Raw genomic sequence first — 22,830 nt, forward strand, 5'->3', positions numbered from 1 at the left:
TGCATCAGATTGAGATAATTTTTTTTTTTCGGGGATTTTCATCCAGTTGATTGAGATGAAATTTAGTTCACGAGATTTTTAAAAACTAGGAAATTTATTTCAGGTTTCTAATTTTCGATTGCGGTCGGAAAAAAGGAGTCATCCATAATTTCGGGTCATAGGTCGGCCAAAATAGTATGATGTTGCATTGCAACCGTTCGAGGTGTTCTTTTAGACAGTTAATGAATCTTAAATTTATAATTTTAAGTTGAAGCACAGAGAACAGACATACAAGCTAGCCCACGAAACTTGTGTAAAATTTCTAACGATAGTTTTGAACAATTTTTCTGTTTCTTTTGGCTGGGCCTTTTCGAAAACTGGCCACCTGAAAATTTGATTTGTAACTTTTGAACGGCACAATAGATTGCACTATTTCAAGTCAATTTCTAACGTATTTTTTGAATGTCAGAATTTGAAATTTAACACACTTTTTGGAAGATTTTTTGTTCGAGCTTGTACGTCTGTTCTCTGTGGTTGAAGAGCAATAATAATTTTTAAGTAGTTCGGACGACGGGTTCGGCCCATATATCCTTAAATAAATAAATAAATAAGTAAAAGGGTCATCTTTAAAATACAGTCGAATGTTTTATGCAATTTTGTAGTAAAAATGCATAGACTTCATTCAAACGCAAATAATCTTTGAAACGGAGTTCGTACGGGATCAGCTTGTTGGAAATAAATTTAAGAATGCTCGGCGAGATAATTGTTTATTTGTGTGAAGGTCTAGAACATATACTAACGAAGGAAATAACTTTTGTTGAGTTTTAAAACATATAAAAGCTGAATTTATTCTTCGGAAAAAGCGCGGCGAATTTATTCTATTGAAAGGCTTTAGTGTTGTTCATTATTTATGTATTCAATATAATGATTATGGATATACATTATAAAAGAGCATACCTATGCTTTGAAGCATTCCTTCAATTTGTTAAGAATGTAAAAGAAGTACAAATATATTTGAGAATTTTCGCGTTTTTCCGTTCGATTTCTCGTGTGTAGCTTTATCTGTGAAATGTACAAAGCGAATAAACAGTGAACGTCGAATAGATGATAAGGCAGCTATGCTACTGTGTTCTTTTCTCAATCTTCTTTCTGTGAGATTAAGGATTTTAGTTGTATTTTAATATTGCTGAGCGCTAGTCGAATTTAGTTTTATGTGGATTATTTTTATTAAACATGACAGAATTGAAACCCAATGCGGAGCAAAATACACCTCAAGCTAATGGCGTAAACCCGAGCAGTCAAATTGCATCAACGATTGATGCATCACGAAATCCCAATAAACGGCTGGAAAAACAAACAAGTGCATTGGAGAACATTGCTTTGCATTTGGGGATAGCAAAATGCAACAGCGATCATGTCGACAATCGTATGTTTTTCACAACATTAATTGGTAAGTTTCTTCGTACATCATATTTTAAAAATCATCAATGAACTAAGCGTTTGGCTAACCATGTGCTCGATCAGTGTTTGCTATCAGAACGCATAGGACGGTTAAGTTTACTTTACTCTATGACCTTTTCTTATCAATTGTTCTTATCCCTGAACTAAACGGTGTTCGCACGCAGTCTTCATTCAAGCATGAAGATCAATTTGAGTGCTATCAATATAAGCTTCTGATGTGATGTGCAAAGGAGTTTAAACGCTATTAAAAACCAACAACAAATGAATCAAAGAAATCATCCCGCGAGGATCTGTATTGTTGAATTCTCGATTTAAAATAGATACATTGAAGGCGGATTTTTTGTGTGCTTCGATAGTGCTACACGTAATGCCGGAATTTTAAAATTGTAACCATCGCCAAAATTAAAAGTTTTTGAAAATTTGAATGGCTTGCCTATTTAATTGGAGTAAACAATGAGCCGAGGTTATCAGTTACTTTAACCCCTTTTTCCGTAGTTTTGCCATAACAAGCGGTTGTCTTATAGCATTTTTTTGTTCGAACATATGTTTGTAGCTTACGTATAGTAATCTACCTTCTTAGTCAGAGAACCAATCTCGCATTTTTGAAGATTTAAGTGATTGTAACTCTCTATACATAAACAGCTATTACAGACAGCTTCTGGTTTCAGCTAAAAAAAGTAAAAGTTACAGATAGATAGGTAGATGCGCTAGAATTATTATGAATGAATCTTTCTCATCTTTTATTTGACGATTTTTTGTTAAAGATTTCCAAATACGTTTTTGCTGAACTTTGACGAGCACAAGTTAATTGTGTATGTATGTATGTATGTATGTATGTATGTATGTATGTATGGTTTCCCCATCGGTAGCAAGGTCCAGCCTATGTCTGTGTGGCTTGGCCTTCGAATTGCTTCTCAGGCTTCCACGGCCGATGGTTCGTCGAGAGGAGGCATCCAACTTTCAGTGACCTACAATGGTTGGCAATCCACTCCGCTTGCAATAGTCTCTTCAGATTAACTCCAGATGCATTTCCTCTGAAATATATAATTATTTATACAATGAAACACATCTTACCTGTCGGCAACTTATGGGATTCGAAACCAAATGTTTTTCTTGCCAATACCGAGAATCGAACCAGACTCACGCCAGCCTATCCACTAGACTTTGACGAGCACAAGTTAATTGTGCTCATTAATTGTTCATCAGTTGATGAATAGATATTATTAAAAAAAAGATTTAAATTGCACGAGTTAATAGCATTTCACATACATCTACATGGCGATTGATCCAAGAAAAGGAATGCTGTATAAGTTTTTCTAGTCTTTTTTGTGAAGGTACCTAGTACCTACAGTCAGTGACAAAAGTTAGTAACCCAGAACAATTTTCACCTTAATTTTGCTCTTGTGTTTTATAAAATGCGTGTTTATGAAATAAAGTTTACTGGCTGATACTATTTTAGTTCCTTAACCCTCCAAAGCTGTTAGGGTCAATATGACCCGAAGCGCACATTTCAAACATCTTTATCATCATTCCAATATATTATTGAACTGGTAATTTTGACAGTCCAAGTATGTTCTCTGAAAATAATGATCAATTAATGCCAAAAAATTAAAATTTGAATTTAAAAAATCGGTTCATTGGGAAATGAAAAACAGCTAAGCAAAGCCAAAATTGGATGTCGTTTTTTTTTTAAAGTAAGATTTTTTTCTACCGGAAGATCTGTCATAGCGGTCAAAACTTTCATTGGAATCCAACATGTCTATACATTGTCAAATAGATGGATTCTTGACGATTTCAAACATCAATGAAACAGTTAAATTTAGAAAAGCTGTCAGAAGTTATAAGTATTTTAAAAATAAAATTGTTTTTTTGGACTTTATACTTTCTGAACCAGTAAATATCGACTTTATTTTGAAAAATTAGAATAAATTACCTGCACAATGCATATAATATCATCAGAATCGGTTAACATTCACAGCCAGGAGAACGAAATCAAACTACAACTCAAATATCCCCGAAATGGATATTTAGCAAACGGCTTTGGAAGGTTAAGACAACCATGGATTTATTATAAACATAACACACGACGTAATACAGAAAACGAAACTTAACGTTGTTACTTACGACACTTAACGTTCTTACAAAAGGAAAAAAGGATTCAAAATTACCTTTTTTGTCGACCGGTTTCGGGCTCGATGTTGCCCATCTACAGGACGATGTCCGACTGATCACAGGAAGAATCGTACGATCCTGCCAGTAATTTCTTCGTGTGATCAGTCGGACATCGTCCTGTAGATGGGCAACATCGAGCCCGAAACCGGTCGACAAAAAAGGTAATTTTGAATCCTTTTTTTCCGTTTGTAAGAACGTTAAGTGTCGTGTCCTGTAATACGTAGTGTGTTAATTGTGTAGTTAAGTTCTTACGTTGGCACAAATCCGCTTAAAAATGAGTGAAGTTTCAAACGTTTATATTTAAAAATAAAAATAAATAAAGACATATTTTCAGTGCTGGTGCTGGTGTTCTTGGCGAGTGTGGCTGGGTTTTTCACAATGTGGTTCACAACTGTTTATGACGACCGTTTATTAGAGGTAATTCCAACATTGTCGCTGTGTGTGATGCATCTCTCAATTTACTTCGTATGTGTTTTTTTCAGCAACTGAAACTAACTCAACATTCACCTGCTGCTGATTGGTGGGAAAAACCTCCTGTTAATCCCTTGCTGAAAGTACACGTCTTCAACTATACAAATGTAGAAGACTTTTTCGACAAAAAGACTAATAAGCTTAAAGTAGTCGATCTTGGACCATACGTTTACACTGAAACTGCTGAGAAAGTGAATGTCGTTTATAACGGTGATGGTACTATAACTTACAAGGTATGTATAAAAATTGCATTGAAGTACGATATATGCACTGTGTTTATGGAAAAATGCATGTGAATATGTTTGTACAAGGTCCATCATCTTTAATTTCGATATGGAAAAACTTAATTTCAAAATAAGTTAGGCATTACGATTTAGTTTTATCATTTTCAATTCAATTACAGTACTTTTTTTTTTAAATAGAACATGAACCTTTAAAAAAAAGAAAAAAACTACTAATCAAGCATCAAATATGACCATCTTTGGTATTTGCGAGTGCATGTGAGCGTCGCGACGCTTTTTGAATGAGGTTTCTAGACACTGTAGATAAGGGTGGCAATGGAATGTTGTAGAGAGGCCCGTAAACTGAGCTGTTCAAAACTACACTTACAAACGGACTTAATTTTGGGGTGCCTTGAAATCGCTCAAAGTTTTGATTTTTTTAACCCCTAAATTTTATGTAAGGCGGAGGTGAAAGGTAGCGCACATGAAACCGGGAAAACCGAATGTTTTTTTACCAAAAATCGGTTTTGTGGTACTATGAACGCCGGACCTGTAAAACAAATAACATCTTGTTCTAAACCAAATGTAAACCATTTGAACATGTGCGACTAAAACTACCTATATGGCAAAAATGACATCGTCAATTGGGGCATCATTCAAAACTTTTGAACATCAATGGCTTCTAAAGACTTCAGATCCATTCCACAGATAATCATACCGCTTGTACATCAAAAGTTTTTAGTTTGATGAGACATTAAATTGTCATTGTCAGAAAAGTTATTGGTTTCACCAGTAATTTTTAATTTACAAAAACATGCAATTTTCACCCTAGTAGGAAAAAGGGGTAAGTTGCAACAAACTTTGATTTAAATGTAAAATCAAAAGAAAACGTTTTAAAATTTATAGTGTTTGATATATTTGCGATGTAAAGCACTAATTGCAGTAATTATCGGTTTTTATTTTCGAATTAAATTTTACATTTTTCTGTCAAAAATGTGTTCAAAGAAAAAGCATAAGGGTGCTCAATACATTTAGAGTTAAAAAATGCTACAACAAATTTTCTAGCCGAAATCATAATTATTAATATTTGGATGGGTGAAATTTTGAAATAAACGAACGCGTGATGCAAAACAATCATATTCCAGCATATGGAAACGAAATTTAAAAGGAATCTTTGATCTGCATTTTGATGCAATTTAGCCCAGACTGGTAGCTGAATAATAAAAATATTTTTTAATATAAAAATGGATTTCTGTCTGTCTGTTCATCACAAATAGACTAGGAAAATACTGAACCGATTTACTCGAAACAAGGCAGGTAGGTGCTTTTAAGACCAGGGAAGGTTCCTAAATATTATGTATTGAGACCCCTCCCTCTCACTTTAAAAGGGGGGAGGGGGCTCTCAAAGAAAAGTCAAATATTTGCAGAGCTTGAGAACTGATCTAACAAATTTAACCGAATTTGGCATGGGAGGATATTGGGGTACGATGCATGTTTACCTTACCTTTTTTCATAACTCGAGAACTACTGAACCCAATGGAACAAAATTGGGTATGGGAGGGTATTGAAATACGAGAAATCATTCTATGATTATGTCAGACCCCCCCCCCTTTTTCAGTGGGGATAAAGGAAGGAACGACGGGGGGCTTCCATATCTTTTTTATCGCATAACTTGAGATCTTTTCGAGCAAATGGAAACCAATTTGGCTTAAAAGGGTATTTGGGTACTAGAAACGGTTCTATGAATATTCGGTGCCCCTCCCTTCTTCCAGTGGGAAGATAGAAACTGGGAAGGGGCTCCTTTAGAAGAGGGGAGAGATTGTTCCGATACCATTTTTTACATTACTCGAGAACTTATCCAGCGAATGGAACCAAATTTAGCTTCGGAGGGTATTTGAGTACGAGGAATGTTTCTACACTCTTAGAAAATCCTACACAAAAGTATGTGAAAAGAAGCCAAAATAACCCGTAAGTTCAGGAAGCCACCAGTATGTAAAAATGGTGGTACAAAAAGTGTGTAACATAGGCTGGTACATACCAGTATGTAGAAAGTACTCAAAAGAACGTAGAGCTCTGTGAACTGAAAAGTATGTTAAAATCACATAAAGTAGGAAAAAAACCAAAATACTTATTCGGAATTAAGAAGCGAGGTATTTTCTTTCAATTGATTTAAATTTGGTTTTAGTATGATAATTTATTGTCCACCAATTCAAAACAACTGAAGATTTTGTAGTAAATTGATTTCATCTTTTCCGGCCAGTTTTTTTTTTTGCAAACTTTCTCCGCTTCGTCCGAAGAAGTCCATTTTATCGTTGGGGATTGAATTGGCCATATCATGATGGAAACCGGATGGGATTGGCCACACCAGAACATCGATGCTTGAGCAGGCGTCCTTGAGGTTCAACTTCTGGGACAGAGTGTGATTCAACAGTCGACTGGATGTTGAAGTTGGAAATCCTATTAAAACAAAAAAATGGTCAGCAAATTCAAAAAAAAATAAAGAAATATCACCCCTGCTTTTTTATTTGCTTGGTTGCGGCCACAACTATGGTAGAATCCGATTGTGGAATCGTCTGATAATAGCGTTTTATGACGCTTCTGGACCCAGAGGAAACCAACAACTATCCTAAAATTATGGAGATGAACCGAATAACATACAGCAGATGTTACCAAACTTACCGAGAGAAACGGAAAAATTTCGAAGTTTTCACAGACTTACAGGCAGTTCTGCAAAAGTTGTTGCTTGCGCGCGAGTAGGATGTAAATAAAAGTCTGACTCCCTGGTGGTGCGAGTGAGAAGAAAAACGCCATCAACCACAAATTTACTGAAATTGCAGTTCTTTCTACAGAAAGGGTTTTGTAGAACAGAAAGAACTGACAAAGTATGTAATTTCTGGAACTCACTTCTAAGTAAAAGTTGTCGAACTTCAAAGTATGTACTTTTTACATAACCAATATGTACAATTTTCTTAGAGTGTATGAATATTTAGTACTACTGACTTCTTCCAAGGAGAGAGTGAGAGGGGTCCTTTATCGTCCTTTATCGAGGAAATGGAACAAAATTTGGCATGGGAAGGAATTTGTATACGAGAAAAGGTTTTACATTAGTTACTTTAATTTATCGGCCTTATCGGTTAAATCGGTTAAATAATGCTTCTTAATAAATTCTACCCGTTCATTTTCACCACCTCTATCCATCTTTTCATCTAACCTCCTATCCATCTATAAAAAAAATCATATCTTTAGTTGTCCCTACTAAAAATGACATCACTTTTCACCGACAAGTTTGATAAGTTAAAGTGACAAACATAAATTACGGTGATTAATCTCTTCATTATACACTTATTTTTCGATTTTATCACAATAAAAAAAAATCACCGTGAATATGGCGAAACGGGGAATTTGGCGAACCTGATAATTGAAGTGGAAAAATGTATTTTTATTGTTTTTAATCAATAAATTATAATGTTTTCAGTAGTAAAAACGTTTTGTATAAATAAATTTTAATCATAAGATGTAATTCTCAAAGATTACTAAACACAAAGGATCGATTTCAGCTTAAATTATTCTTCGCTATGGCAATTTTAAAATTAAACCTTGAAACCCTTGAAATTAAACAGTGATTAAACTATGTTGAATATCCATTTGATAGTCTACATTTAAAGTAATTATTCAGTTTTTATGGATCAGTCGGTATCTCTTATGCAGATTTTGAAAAAGAGTTTAAAGAAAAATGCATAACAAACTTTTCTTCTTCAAATTTCAATATTCAATCTTCACACCCCTGATTAACTAAAAAGTTTACCATTTTGAAAAATATTTTGTTATTTGCACGAAACAGACTTTTAAAGTATGTTTCTCAAAATTACGTAGAAAAACAGAAATTTTAGTCCTTTTTACATATTTTAAGGCAAAGCAAGCAGAATTTCATTTTGATCTTCCAAAATTATCCATTCCAAATAAAGGCTGTCCAATAAGAATTGCGCGCACCACCATTTTAAATAAACAAATTAAACAAAGAAATCAGAGACACTTATCTCTTTTCAAAAACGCTTAAATTCGCCCACATCTCTATAGGATTTGCTTAACCAAAAAAGTTTGCATTTTTAGAGCGCCTAAAATACTTATGTCGATTGTTACGTGTTTTTTTAAATCCAAATGACGATTTTAAACACTATACAGCTGAAATAAGCAGTTCAATTGCATTTTCATATTATTGAATACCTACACTCAGAGGAAATCTTATTATAAATTTCATAAGATACATCTTATGAACCACTTTTTTGCGTCCAAACTAATTTTTCATAAGAGTCTTATGAAATTCTTTCAATAATCATACGAAGTTCTTATGAAAAATAGAAGAAGCGGCATTGTGAAAAAATAATGAACACATTCATTACATCAGTCATTTTCTCGTCGTTGTACCAAGCACTAACCAGTTGTGGAGCCATCAGTTTTTTTTTCAAAGTTGAAAGTGATTTTGTTATTCTACATGGTAAGTTTATTTTTTGTGAACGTTCAAATGATTTGTTAACGTAAACACATATTTTTATGTTTACTTTTCAACATGTTGACCGGCGAAAAGGATAAGTGGACCGGGTGCGGCAGAATGACTGTTGGAACCGTGCCTTGATGTGCTGCTTATGGTGATCATGATGTTATTGTAAACAAACAACAAGTTACCCAGAAAATAAACTGATCGTTTTTAACATCAATTATCTTGATATTTTCACTTCAAACGTAAAATTTTCTGTTTCCATAAGACCCTCTTATAAAAAGCAACAACCTCTCATTGAAGCAAGTGTTCATCTGAAGAATTCATTCGCTTCATAAGACAATCTTATGAATTTCATAGATTTTTCTTATGGCGCCACTTCATAAGAGAATCTTATGGTTTATATAATAGTATTTTTCTGAGTGTACATATATACCATAACATAAACCATAAAAAAATATCATGAACAAAAACGCTCTACGCTGATTTGGCGAGTATTGATAAAATCGAAAAACTACTGTTTAATTATTTGAGATTCCTTTCTCTTTCAAATGGGGAAAAAGTTAGGTATACAGGATGCTCCCATACCATTGTTTTGCATAAACTAAGAACTTATCTAACAGATGGAACCAAATATGAAACGGGAAATTATTTGGGTACGATAAATGGTTCTATGATTATATGAAACGACAGTCGGCAGATCATCTACGGCGGTGGAGGAGATCTACCGCAAACTGAAACGCGAAGCAGCAAGGATTGGATTGATGATTAATACCAAGACGAAGTACATGCTGGCCTGCGGATCCGAGACCGACCGTACCCGCTTGTCCAGTAATAACAAGGTCACGATCGACGGCGACGAGCTGGAGATAGTCGAATACTTTGTCTATCTCGGCTCACTGGTGACCGCAGACAATGACACCAGCCGTGAGATCCGGAGGCGAATTATCAGCGGAAGTCGTGCCTGGACTCCACAAGCAACTGCGGTCGAGAAGACTTAGCCCTCGCACGAAGTGTAACCTATATATGACGCTCATTAGACCGGTTGTTCTCTACGGGCACGAGACATGGATATTGCTCGAGGAGGACCTGCGTACACTCGGAGTATTTGAGCGACGAGTGTTAAGAACCATCTTTGGCGGCGTACAGGAGAACGGAGTGTGGAGGCGAAGGATGAACCACGAGCTCGCGCGACTCTACGGCGAACCCAGTATCCAGAAGGTGGTGAAGGCTGGCCGGATACGCTGGGCGGAACATGTTGTGAGAATGCCGGACGACTGTCCTGCAAAACAGGTGTTCGCTACGAATCCGGTAGGAACAAGAAGAGCGGGGGCGCAACGAGCGAGGTGGTTAGACCAAGTGGAGCGTGATCTGGCGAACGTGGGGTGCCCGAGGAATTGGAGAACGGTTGCCATGGACCGAGTGAATTATAGGAATTATGTTCGTCAATTTATGTCGTGAGACGGTATACTATGTAAATAAAAAAAAAGATTATATGAAACACCACTCTTCTTACAGGGAGTACACAAGAAGTAGGAAGTGAGCTCCATACAATTTTGTCGGTATAACTGAAGAAATAATTTAGCAGATAGAATCAAATTTGACATGGGAAGGTATTCAAATACGATTAACATATGTTCTTAAACGCCTTGCAGTTTGGCAAAGGGAAGGACGGAGGGGTATTGTCCTAGAAATTATCAAACAAAAGAACCAATTTTGATTCGATAGGATTTTTGATAACGAATAAATGGAATTTCTACCTTATTCCAGCAGTTGCAGATCGGAGGAGAAAGAAGGGCTTCCATACAAGTTTTTTTTGGCATAAATTAAGTACTTATTGAGCAATGAAAAAGATTTACGCGTGAATAATTTGAGAACATAACTTTAATCTCGAAAACATATTTTAAAAATGGAGCGAAATTAAACGTTATTTAGATACTAAAAATGTGTCTACAGGAGTTCGTGAGCCCTTCACGGAGAAAAATGAATAGATTTATCAGCGATATTACGCGTCTACATGAACATAAATATGCTTGTTTGGTTCTGACCCGAAAATACAATCAAGCTAACCATCTGATTATATGTTGCCACAAATGGATAAATGGCTTATTTAGCGATCGCATCAGCTTCGAGAATCCAACAGGAATTTTAAGTCAATCATACGTATACAGCAGGCATGTCAAACTCGTTTAGGTGTGCGGGCCGCATTAAAAATTTTCTATGACGTAGAGGGCCGCAGCCAAAATCAGTTAAATGGGTACATTCAGCTTTAGTTTTTTTTTTGCAGTAATATTTTACATAAAAATCAGTGGTTTTTTTGTGACAATTTAAGACGGGGCTACGCGGGCCGCATTGTCCAAGGCCGCGGGCCGCATGCGGCCCGCGAACCCCCAGTTTGACATGCCTGGTATACAGTATTACGTTTTAACTGTAATACTGCTCTCCATGAACGTCGGAAATTGTAGATTCAAATGTTAATTAAAATTAATTTGAGCATTTAACTGCATTGTTTCTCCTTTTTATTTTTTAAAAGACATGTGTTTTTTATTGAATCATATAGTACATCAGTGGCATTTTTTTTAATCAAACCAATGCAATAAACTAAATTGATGCTGCTGCTCCGCCGTTTCCAGAAGGATAATTTTCAAGGCTTGCTCGGAAAACGCCACCCTGGCCCTGAATCAAAATTTGAAAAACAATCGTTAAGAGCAAAATTGCTTTTTTTCCTATCGAGAGAACATTATAAATATTCAAAAAATATCAAATGACTTACGTGATAAAATTGATTTCGAGACATCTTGGGGGATTTTGTTATTTCCCTTTGCCTCGATATGTCCAAGCGGATGAATCTGAAACTGAATAAAACTGTTAGTAAAACAAATAAACGTACACAAACAAATTTAACTTACATTTTCGATTTCAGATGTGTGTTCGCCAAAAAATAACTTCCACCATCTTCTGTTTTTGTGACATTCTAAAACTAAATTTTAGAATTTTTAAGTTGACCTGAATAAAATAGCCAAATCCGTCATATGTTAGTCATATATTAGCGATGAGCAGATGAGAAATCCTCGATAGCCAAAACAACTTTACAGCAACGCTGTTTTGTTCGTAGATATTGATGTTGATCAAGTAAAAGGGTACGTTGAATTGAAAATCATTGGCATGGAAGAGGCAACCATACGCATTTTTATAACAACTAGTAGACTTTTTTATCCGTGTTCGCGCATAATTTGGCATAATGAAAGAATCAATGTGAAGCTTATAAAAACAGAGCAAAAATTTCAGAGCTTTGAATACATATGTTTACTAGGGTGGTCCATGTTTGGAATCAAAACCTGGGTCGTTTCAAATTTCATCTCATTTGGTAATTTCAAAGCAGTCTTTCAACGACGCTCAAGTTTGTATGCAAATTTGATATCATTTTTTTCTGTGGAAAGTGCTAAATCCACTTTATTGGCTCAAACTTTCAGGCGCCCGGACCGTACTTTTCTGAAAAATATCCTGGAAAGTCCGAGTAAAACCGTGAAATCTGGTAAGTTTTTTTTGTGACATGTCAATCGCACCCACACAGTATAAAAGTTACAAATTAGGTCTCAAATAGGCTTCTGTGAACTTCAAGTTCCAAGAAAATCCTCAAAAAGCCTGCTGTGAACTTCAAGTTCCAAGAAGTTTCTCAAATAGCCTTTTTGTGACATGTCAATCGCATCCACACAGTATAAAAGTTACTAATTTGGTCTCAAATAGCCTTCTGTAGCTTCAAGTTCCAAGAAGTTCCTGAAATAGCCTTCTGTGAACTTCGAGTTCCAAAAAGTTCTTCAAATAGCCTTTTTTGAAAATATGAAATGTGTACGAACATCACAAAAGGGCTTATAATAAATAAATCATTTTTTGGAGCTTGGAAATTGTTGAAATGTACAATTTATTTTGAAACTTCAACTCAGAACAACTTAAAGCTAGTTCGCAAAGGATTGGTTTTGAAAAAGTAAATGTTTTGACTTTAAAAAAATCGTTCAACTGTATTCCCTTGCCACGAATTTTTCACACATTGAAGTCCGTTGAAGCAACTCATTAATTCAATATCAAGAATTTGTATAATTTTATGCTTAACAGTTACAAACATGGAATTCCATTTTTTTTTAACCGATATTATTTTAACGGATGTTTGATTGATATACTGTTCCGTAATGTTCCTGTGTAATAATCAACATGCGTCTTTGCTGCTGGCGGCTGGCTGCCCTTGCGGGTATTCTAGGAAAGCTTATTACCACTTCGAATTTTAGCTGCCGGTGAGGCAACATCTAGGCGTGGTGTCATGGCAGCGTGTTTGGCCATCATCTCGGAGGGTCGCGGTTGAAATCTGGAATCAGGACTAATTTTTTTTCATTAGGTTGTGTGATTGCTTGAGTAAGCGAGTTCTGTCACACAATTGTTTGAACTGGCGTGCTTGCCGGCATGTATCGAACAAAGTTAAAACAAAGCAATTAAGTAAGATCAATTGAGGTGATGGGAGGAATAAAGAGGGATGCCGAGAAACCTACAGCACCACATGGGCTGGTGGTGACCAAAGTAAGAGAGGCGAGGAGAATTATTTTTTTGTTTTTGCTGATTAAATGTTTACTTGTGGGCTGAACAGAAGGCTGTTAAAATCTGTAATGGAACTTCAAAGTTTCAATAAGAACTTAAATTTTGGGCTGAATAAAACGAACTTCAGCACATTGATTATGCTGATTAAGGTGTGTTTGACCTTTTTAAAGAGACTTTTGGTTGCTTGGGAGCTTTTTCATGTATTTTGTAACGATTTTTCCCGCTTTTTGACTAAGGAGTGGTGACCTGTTAGAAACGCGCATGTGTTTGATTGTGTAAGAATAGTTTCGTGGTTAAGTTAACAGTTTAAAAGTCATAAATACGAGATATCTCGCATGTAATTGATCCGTAATGTGTTTAGCAAGTCCGATTAAGCTGCAATTTGAACAGGACCTTACACTTTTTTTTTTCTTTATTCCACATAACCATTTTCGCTAACACTCTACCATAAGTATTTGATTAAATCATAATTATCATTATTCAAATAACCTTGTTTGATTCCATCGCTTATGAATTACTAGTTTCTTTTCTATTCAGGAAAAACGATCATACCAGTTCCTAGCAAATCAATCTAGTGGTATGCAGTACGATGAGATAGTGGTTCCAAATGTACCGATGTTAACTGCAGCATCAAAGTACTATGATAGATCGTTCTTTCAAAAAACAATTCTGAAGACAGCACTGGCTGGTGTAAGCGCCAAACCTTTCAAAAAGTTGAAGTTGAATTCATTTTTGTGGGGATATCAGGATGAGCTGCTGAATTTGGCTAGCAAACTTTCATTTGATAGTGAAGTTTCATTTGAAAAATTTGGAATACTTATGACGGTAAGAAATAGTTTCTAGCAACGAGATTGTCCTTCATTTCTTTTAATAACTATTTTTTAAACTTTGTGTTTTCTCCATAGAGGAATGGAACAAGTCCTGAAACATTCACCATTTATACAGGAGAAAATGATTTGAAACAATTGTTAGTGATAAAGGAGCTCGACGGAAAACCTGCTCTTGATATGTGGTCAACGGATGAGTGTAATCGCGTCGATGGAACAGATGGTTCGCAATTTCCGCCTCATTTAATGGACAAGCGCCAAACCCTTTATGTTTTTATCAAATCACTTTGCCGAAAGTTTCCGCTACGATACGAAAAGGAGGTAACTTTATTCGATGGTATTCCTGCTTGGCGATACAAAGCGCCGTTGGACGTTTTTGCTCATCCCAGCATTAACGTGGACAATCAATGTTTTTGTCATCTGGATTCAGCATCATGTCCAAAAAGCGGAGTTCTCAATGCAACGCTCTGCTCCTATGAAGCACCCATATTTGCATCTTTTCCGCACTTTTATACTGGAGATAGAGAACTTTTAGAAACAGTTGAAGGTTTGAATCCTCAGCAGGATAAGCATGAAACATTTGCAGATATCCATCCACGACTAGCGTTTCCTATTGATGGTGCTTCTAGGTTTCAAATCAATGTGCAAGTTAAAAAAACTATATCAGGTAAAAATTGTCGCATCATCTATCGAAATAGCTATTCTTATAAACATTAAAAAAAAACAAAACTTTCAGATCTCGAACCATTCGACGATGATCACATTTTACCCGTAATTTGGATTGAAGTTGTTCCTGGACACATATCTGAGGAACTACGTGAGCTCATATATTACAGTTCATTCGGAGTCAACAATCTACAGTTTTGGTTGAAATACGGTTCTTTGTTGATCTGTGCCACAACATTTGCTTTACTAGCGATGACATGTTATTTCCGAGGACGAAAACAATCGAATGGACAGTTGGAAAAGGGCGAACAACAACAACAATACCCGCAAGAACAAAACATGAAACTTAATGCAATGAACAACATTGCTCCATGAAAGTAATTAAATAAAAAAAACAGTGAAGAAAATGAGAAATTTCCAATAAAAAACAAGAAACTCATCAATAACGTTTCGATTAGTGAAATTTGTGTAGAAAACTAGTGTCAAAAGGTGTCTGCTAAGGAAAAGGATTCATGTGATAAAATTGCTTTTGATAAAGTACCATTTATTTGTTGTATACTTATTTCAAAAATTTTAAGCTGAATGTGTTCATACATGAAATAAATTCTAAGATTGCAGAGAAATTTTCCTCTTCATGCTTTTGTGGGCGAAAAAATCTCTTCGAAAATTTTTCGAAAAATCGTGTAACACAAAAACGCAGATTCGGATCAACATTCTAAATTTCAGATTTCAGATATAGATTTAGGATTCAGATTTCAGATTCAGATTTCAGAATCAGATTTTAGATTTCAGATTCAAATTTCAGATTTCAGATTCAAATTACAGATTCCGATTTCAGATTCAAATTTCAGATTACAGATTCAGATTCAAATTCAGATTCAGATTTCAGATTCAGATTTCTGATTCAGATTTCAGATTGAGATTTCAGATTTCAGATTCAGATTCAGATTTCAGATTCAAATATCAGGTTCAGATTTCAGATGCAGAATCAGGTTCTAATTTTTAGCTTCCGATTTCAGATTCAGATTTAGATTCAGATTATGAAATTATTTCATCGACATTATTGGTGAAATTTTACACTCTTTGAGAAAGAATATTAAACAATTGAAAAATTATAGACGGATAGGAGATTACAATAAGGTGAAAGATGTTGAATATGAACGGAATGGTAATTTAATTTGAAAAAAATTTCATCACATTTCCTCTCTTTGTTCCTCACGGGCCTACTACTTTACAGTGGTAGATACTAAAGAGGCTACATATAAAGAGGCGCAGTTTGGTCCCGTTTGAAATAATAAGCTTGCCACCCTGCTGTAGGGACGCCTTTAAGACTGCTTGGTTTTGCTCGATTGGAATGACACTCACAGAAAATCGAAAATTCCAATCGTGACATTTCGTCTCTTTGTTTACTATAGGCTCGTTAGTAGATACAGATAGAATTGTAGCTACCACCACAACACAATAGTAGGCCATGCGTGGTTCGCCCCATAAAGGGAAACTTGCGGTGCGAACGAACGAATATCGAAACCCGCATCTATCGATAAATGTGTCTCGCTCGGTTATATTTGGTGCTTTTGTTAGCGATCAGATGTCATCTGTCAGATTTCAGAATCAGCTTCAGATTTCAGGTTAAATTTCAGATTTCAGAATCAGATTTCAGATTAAAATTTCGGATTTCAGATTCAAATTTCAGATTTCAGATTAAGATTACAGATTCAGATTTCAGAATCAAATGTCAGATTTCAGAATCAAATGTCAGATTTCAGATTTAGATTCAAGATTCAGATTTCAGACTCAAATTTCCTGTTAAGATTTCAGATTCAAACCTTAAATTCAGATTTCAGACTGGGACTCGAATTTAAAATTTCAGATTCAGATGTCCGATGCAATTTTCAGATTCTTACTCCAGGTTTTAGATTTCAGATTTCAGATTTAATCTAAAAATTCAAACCAGTTTCTGAGAATGAGAAGTTTTTAGATTCATGATTAGATTACCTCTTGTAAGATCGATCCATATAAATCAATTGTTATTCGTTTTGAATTTGAAAATCTTATCCACGTATGGCACATAAAAAACGTCAGGAGCGTGTTTCAGTGATAGACATGTGCCGGTTTAAAGATGGGCAGTGCCAACAAACGGCAGGCGTATCAACAATTTGCTCCTTGTTCGAGGCCGCGTGAGCAGTTCAAAATCATATGTTCAGCTACTTTCCGGACCAAGCACCAGTTTAAGTTCGGTACGAGGAAACTAAGTATTTGGAGCGGCCAAACCGAGCCGCGCTAGCCACTGGTTAGTTTTTGCTAGTTCGCTGGATAGTGCGGTTGGTTCCGTTTGCCGAAGCATTGTTGTGGCGGCTATCTTCTGGTGTGGTCAATCGTGCAAAAGTTTTCTACCTTGGCTTTGTTTTGGTTTCTCCCAGTGACCGGAATATTGGTCTGGTTCAAGAGCGAACAACCGTTTTTTTTTGTTTCTCTTAGCGCTGGCTACATCTTCCGTGTTTTAATGTGAAGGAGTACCTAGTTGTCGTCGTATGACCATCGTAACCTTGCCGTCTGTTTTGACGCTTTTTTGTGCGTGCTTTTATTAAGTGATATTTATTAAAAAAAAACAAGCATGAAACGCGGAAGATTTGCAACAGTGAAAGGTTCATATCACCATGCTTAATTATGAGACTGCAACGTTTTAGTGAGCGCCGATTGTTACACTAGTTCATAAAATCAAAACTATAATTGGTAATTTATATATTTTTAACAGTTTAGGCGGTTGAAAATAGAAAGTAAAACATTCGTGCCGTTTTAACCATCATCGTTTGAGTTGACCTAAAAATTATTACCAGCGAAAATGTTCATCCGATGCAGACATCTGAAGATTTGTAAGTTTACTTTCATTTATCTTTCCATTCGCGTTATACCTACACTGCTGAGCACTTATGGGAGAGATATGTTTTCGATATGTATTCTCCAATTCACTACGCAGCACCTGTAACTTACATTAGCAAATAGCACATTATTGCCATACAGGTACTTCAGCACGCCATTCGGCATGCATGATATGAATAGCGGGATATTTTAAAGAAGTGATTAATGATGAGTTTTGTTTCCACTTCTCTACCGTTTAAAAGCAGGAAGCAATTGAATTGTGTCACAGAACGCTTAAAAGAAAAAAGGATTACCTACAATGTCGCAGTTTAAAACGTTTTTTTATAATAAAATAATTAGAAGAAAGAATCAAAATACGAAATCTGAGTTCTTACCCATAATTTAGAATCTGAAATCAGAATCATAATTCCTAATCATAAATTAAAATCCCCATTCAAGATTTAACCCTTTAATGCATAGTGTTGTTTTAAAACAACACTAATCAAAATCCAAATATCTCGTAAACGCGTGGATATTTTTGAATTATGTATTCACAAAAAATATTCTAGAAATTAAAAGAAATTAGCCAATGGTGTTTTATTACGATATTCAATGTATTTGTGAGATATCGAACAAAGTATGCGAAAAAAATGCCAAAATCAAATTAATTAATTTTTTTGAAAAAAGTAGTTTTTGGAAAATCGCTTTTATTTCTTCAGATTATCAAATTCTAAAAAATCTTTCAATCTCAATCAATCAAAAACACTTTCCTGCACCCAACTAACAAGGTTTTGAAAAAATTAGCAAAACCGTATTGAAATGAATTAAGAATTTCAAAAATGATTTTTCAAATTTTATGGGCCGTGATTTTTATAATACTCAAAATAACGACTTCAAATCTGTTGAGTTTTGTTATTCGAACTAAAAAGTTATTGTTTCACTGAATCAATAACTGTAATTCTCATTTTAAAAAAGTCGTTAAAATCAGATTTATACACGCAAAATAATCTGCACGTCGTGGCAACGCGGAATACTGTAAAAATGTCTGCAGGTTACCCGACTAACAAAACAGATTATCCTCACAAATTTTCCTACAAGTAAACAAGCCCCGATAACAATTTCTTTTTCTAATAAGAATTTACAACCACGCGCATAAAAAAAGCGCAAAATCAAAGTGATGCATCAAACGTTTAGTTTACGATAAAAATACCGTAAAATTAATTTCAAAATTTTTTTGCGTATAGAGTAGAAACAGATAAAAAATGTTGAATTTTAAATACACGTTCAGAGTCGAAGTTCAGAATCTGAATCTACATTCAAAATCTGAGAAATCAGAATTCGAATTCAGAACTCAGAATCAGAATTTAAAATTTGGAATCATAATTTAGAGTCGAAATTGATAATCAGAATTCAAAACCACCTGAGTTCAAATCCTAACTCTTAATCTGATTTATGATGCCACGGTGTGTTTCGTAGAAGCATTTTTGCATCGTCACAAAGTAAAGCTTTTCCCCGTCCATTACCATCTCAAAAAACCCAACTTACTAAATATTCTAGCATTGTGATTTTTTATGTTTCAGAGTAATAGCTTTTAATCGCTGTTTTTTTTTTCGCCTGATCTACCAAATTGAAATAGTTTGCGCTGACTAATGAATATTCCGAAAGTCCTACTTCACATTAAGAATCGTTTTTCGTTTGGAAATCTACAGTGAACGAAAATTAAAACTGCAAAAATCGGAAGTCGTGATTTAAAAGAATGTTGTATTCTTACTCCACTGTAATAAATAAAAACAAACACACATTTATATTTATCATACTTTTGTAAAGTTTCGCAACGCTAATGTAATATTGTAGTGATGTAATATGGGAGATCAGGCGGATAAAAATCGAAAAGTGATTGTCACGAATATTTTTTCCTGTATTTTTCATGGATTTTTTTTCTATATTTTTATGGATAGTAGACACCTTGATTGAGAGAAGTTCAGAGCTCTGTAAGACCATACTCGTGATATTGATAAGTAAAGATGAAAAATGATAATTTTGATAATAATCTAACTTTCCAAAACGTATATGGTTTGTAATTGCAAATTATTTGGAAACGATCTTTCTTGTCAGCTAGTGTCAGTTTTTTTTTCTGGGGATTTTCAACCAATAGGCTGATTCATCCCTAAGCAGCTAGTGTCAGGGCAGAAACTACAATTTTATCCGATTTTCAGGTATGTACTAACGATAAATAATAATCGTTTGATTAACGATCGTTCTGAAAATAGCTAAAATAACAGAATTAGTTTTGGTAGTTCCCATGGAACGAACAACATTCTTGTATAGTTGAATTTTTTTTATCTACGACAGAGATGGTAGACTGGCATTGGATTACCTAGCTGCTGGGGCATTCAATTTCGATATTTACTTTTAGGTAAATCTGCTGCAGTTTACAGAAGACTTAAATTTAGTGCCTAAACAACTGAGCTAAATGAATTGTTATTCGAAACTGATGATCGAAAGTTTAAATTTAAACGATTAAATATCTTTTCGAAAATTGCTGACATTTTCCCGAACAGTAAAAAAAAAGATACAAAAAAGATCCAGCGAATTTCAGTCTTCCTCCCCTAGGCATGTTCAATAGTTTTCTTATTTGAATGTCTGTCAATCAGAACCGAAGGGAGGCTATGTCGATTCCACGGAGTCACCGTTTAACACGTTCATTATCAAGTTTCGAATTCGCAGCATTCGCATTCGCAGAATTCAGTATACTGATATAGAACAAAACACGCAAGAGATGGTGCTCAGTATTTAAACGCCTGTAGCTATGCAGCAGCATTCGATTACATGTCGACTATGTCGACATGTTTTCACGCGTTCCAGTTTCTGACGTTGCTCTGCGTCTGCTGAAGACGTTTCCAATAAGAAACCATTCATTTGAATGAACACCCTGAAGAATCGTGTTAGTTGCAAATTGAAAGATGCCATCAAATTCGTTTCAATTCTTCTGACAAGTGTTATATTAAAATAGCACTTTGCGGTACATCTGTGTACAGGTTTTTTGTTTTCAACAAACATTTCGTAAAATGAATATCGAGATTTTTGAAGGGTTCATTCTAACGAGGTTGAATGGTTATATGTATGTTTACTAAATTAAGATTTCATGTATGTTTGCTAAATAAAGATGCGTATAACTAAAAAAAGCTCCAAATTACTCTCATGGACGGCTGTGGAATGGAATTCCGAAAACGACCATGAAAATCTAATATCGACACAAGTTTCATCGATTATCAATCAACATGATCAAAATCCACTAGGGACGTTTAGGAAAACAGCGCCATCTCTTTTTGAATTGTGTTACTCACGGTGAAATCAAGTCAGTTGGGTTCAAGTTGCTAGCAACCGGTCGATATGCTGCTATGCTGCTCAAAACATGTTTACACGGCCTACTATTTCAGCTCGGTATTCAGCTATGATAAACCGAAAGCAGTAGGCGTTTCTGGAGAAGATTTCTCACAAAGAAGTCAGTGAGAAAAATTAGTGTTCATTTGGAAACATTAACCGAAATTTCGAATTAATTCGAGTTTTTCAATTCAGGGATGACGAAAAAAATGTCATTTATGTCGATTTTGGTTATTTTTGTCATTTTTGTAGATTTTGCCACTGCCAGCTATTTTTTTCTGTTCAGGTTTCCGGAAGCGACGCATTATATGCGTAAACTGTTAACAATAGTTTTCCTGTCTGAAGGTCGATCAGAATCGAACGATAATGAACTTTTGTCATTTTTATGTTTTTTGTAATTTTTTTATTATTTTTTACATTTTTGACATGTTGACGTCAGTTTGATTGAGACGCTTGAAAGTCTTGAAACTGAAATATGCAATGGATATCATTTGTTTTTAACACGGTGCAGACATTTGGAGGTTCGAGTTCTACTTGAAAGTAAAACAGCTTTGTAATTCAACTTTTTGGTGCTTTTTGTTCTAAATCGAGAGTAGTCGCTAATGATCAAAATTGACACGATCTGCTATTTCAACTCGAAATCAAAATGAATGAAAACGAAATTGATTGCATAGCGGCATAGCGGCAGTTTCTGCATATGTTATTTCTCACGAAGAAATCAGTGAGTAAAATTAGTGAGAATTCATTCGAAATTCATTTCTGCAGATAGGCGCCATCTATATTTAAAAATTGTATTTCTCATCATTTTTCGTAATTTTTTTGCTGGAGAAGCACCATCTCTATCGTAAACCTGTATTTCTCACAAAGCAATCAGTGAGAAAAATCAGTGAGAGTGTTCATTTACTGAAGTTTTGGATAATTTAGAGAAATTGGAATTTTGCCTTTAGGAATTGTCATTTATGTCAAGTTTTGATGATTTCTGTAGATTTTGCTACTGCCAACTATTTTTTTCTGTCCAGGTGTCTAAATCCTTAAGCGACTTTTTCTTATATGACGAACATGCGCGAACTGTTTTGAAAAGTTTTCTCGTCTAAAGGTCGATCAGAACCGAACGGCAATTTATTTCATGCAATTTTTGTAATTGTTTTTTGTAATTTTTGTAATTTTTTGTCATTTTTGACATATTAATTTGATTTTAATACTAATTTGATGTAAATGACATGACAGTTTGATTGAGACGCTTGAAACTGAAATATGCAATAAATATTATTTATTTTTATCACGGAGTAGACATTTGGAGGTTCGAGAATTACTTGAAAGTAAAACAGCTTTGTGATTCAATTTTTCGGTGTATTTTGTTCGAAGTCGTACGTAGTCGAAGGGCTAAGAACCAAAATCGACACGACCTGCTATTTCAACTCGAAATCAAAATCAAGATAGAAACCGAAATTGATTGCATAGCGGCAGGCGTTTCTGCATATGAGCGCCATCTCTATTTTAAAATTTTATTTCTCATGAAGAAGTTCATTTGGAATGAATCCAACCCGAAATTTTTGTCGTTTTTATTATTTTCTTTTTCCAAATTTCTGCTTTCTGATTTTTTCCGTACGTATGCAGATCCGGTCAAACCTTATTTAAAATTTCAACTCTAAATCCGGGCAATATATGAACGCATAGATCATAATTTAAATAGGAAGAATATGAAATG

General features: G+C 35.0%; 2 protein-coding genes across 2 annotated transcripts in view; both read left to right on the forward strand.

The window, feature by feature from the left end:
- The first annotated feature begins 1,124 nt into the window (after positions 1–1,124).
- LOC129755945 (lysosome membrane protein 2) lies at positions 1,125–15,441 on the forward strand. The gene is made up of 6 exons (XM_055752662.1): positions 1,125–1,429; positions 3,947–4,029; positions 4,095–4,316; positions 13,924–14,211; positions 14,292–14,880; positions 14,950–15,441. Exons 1-6 carry the CDS (start codon positions 1,213–1,215, stop codon positions 15,252–15,254), a joined length of 1,704 nt encoding a protein of 567 aa, XP_055608637.1. The 5' UTR covers positions 1,125–1,212; the 3' UTR covers positions 15,255–15,441.
- Positions 15,442–17,263: 1,822 nt separating this feature from the next.
- Positions 17,264–22,830, forward strand: part of LOC129751863 (scavenger receptor class B member 1) — a 48,090-nt gene continuing 42,523 nt past the window's right edge. Inside the window, exon 1 of the mRNA XM_055747615.1 lies at positions 17,264–17,752. Coding sequence (XP_055603590.1) covers positions 17,722–17,752 — 31 coding nt within the window. The 5' untranslated portion in view covers positions 17,264–17,721. The remainder of the gene's footprint in view (positions 17,753–22,830) is intronic.

This window comes from Uranotaenia lowii, chromosome 3 (genome assembly GCF_029784155.1).
Source record: "Uranotaenia lowii strain MFRU-FL chromosome 3, ASM2978415v1, whole genome shotgun sequence".
In the NCBI taxonomy this organism is placed as follows: Eukaryota; Metazoa; Arthropoda; class Insecta; order Diptera; family Culicidae; genus Uranotaenia; species Uranotaenia lowii.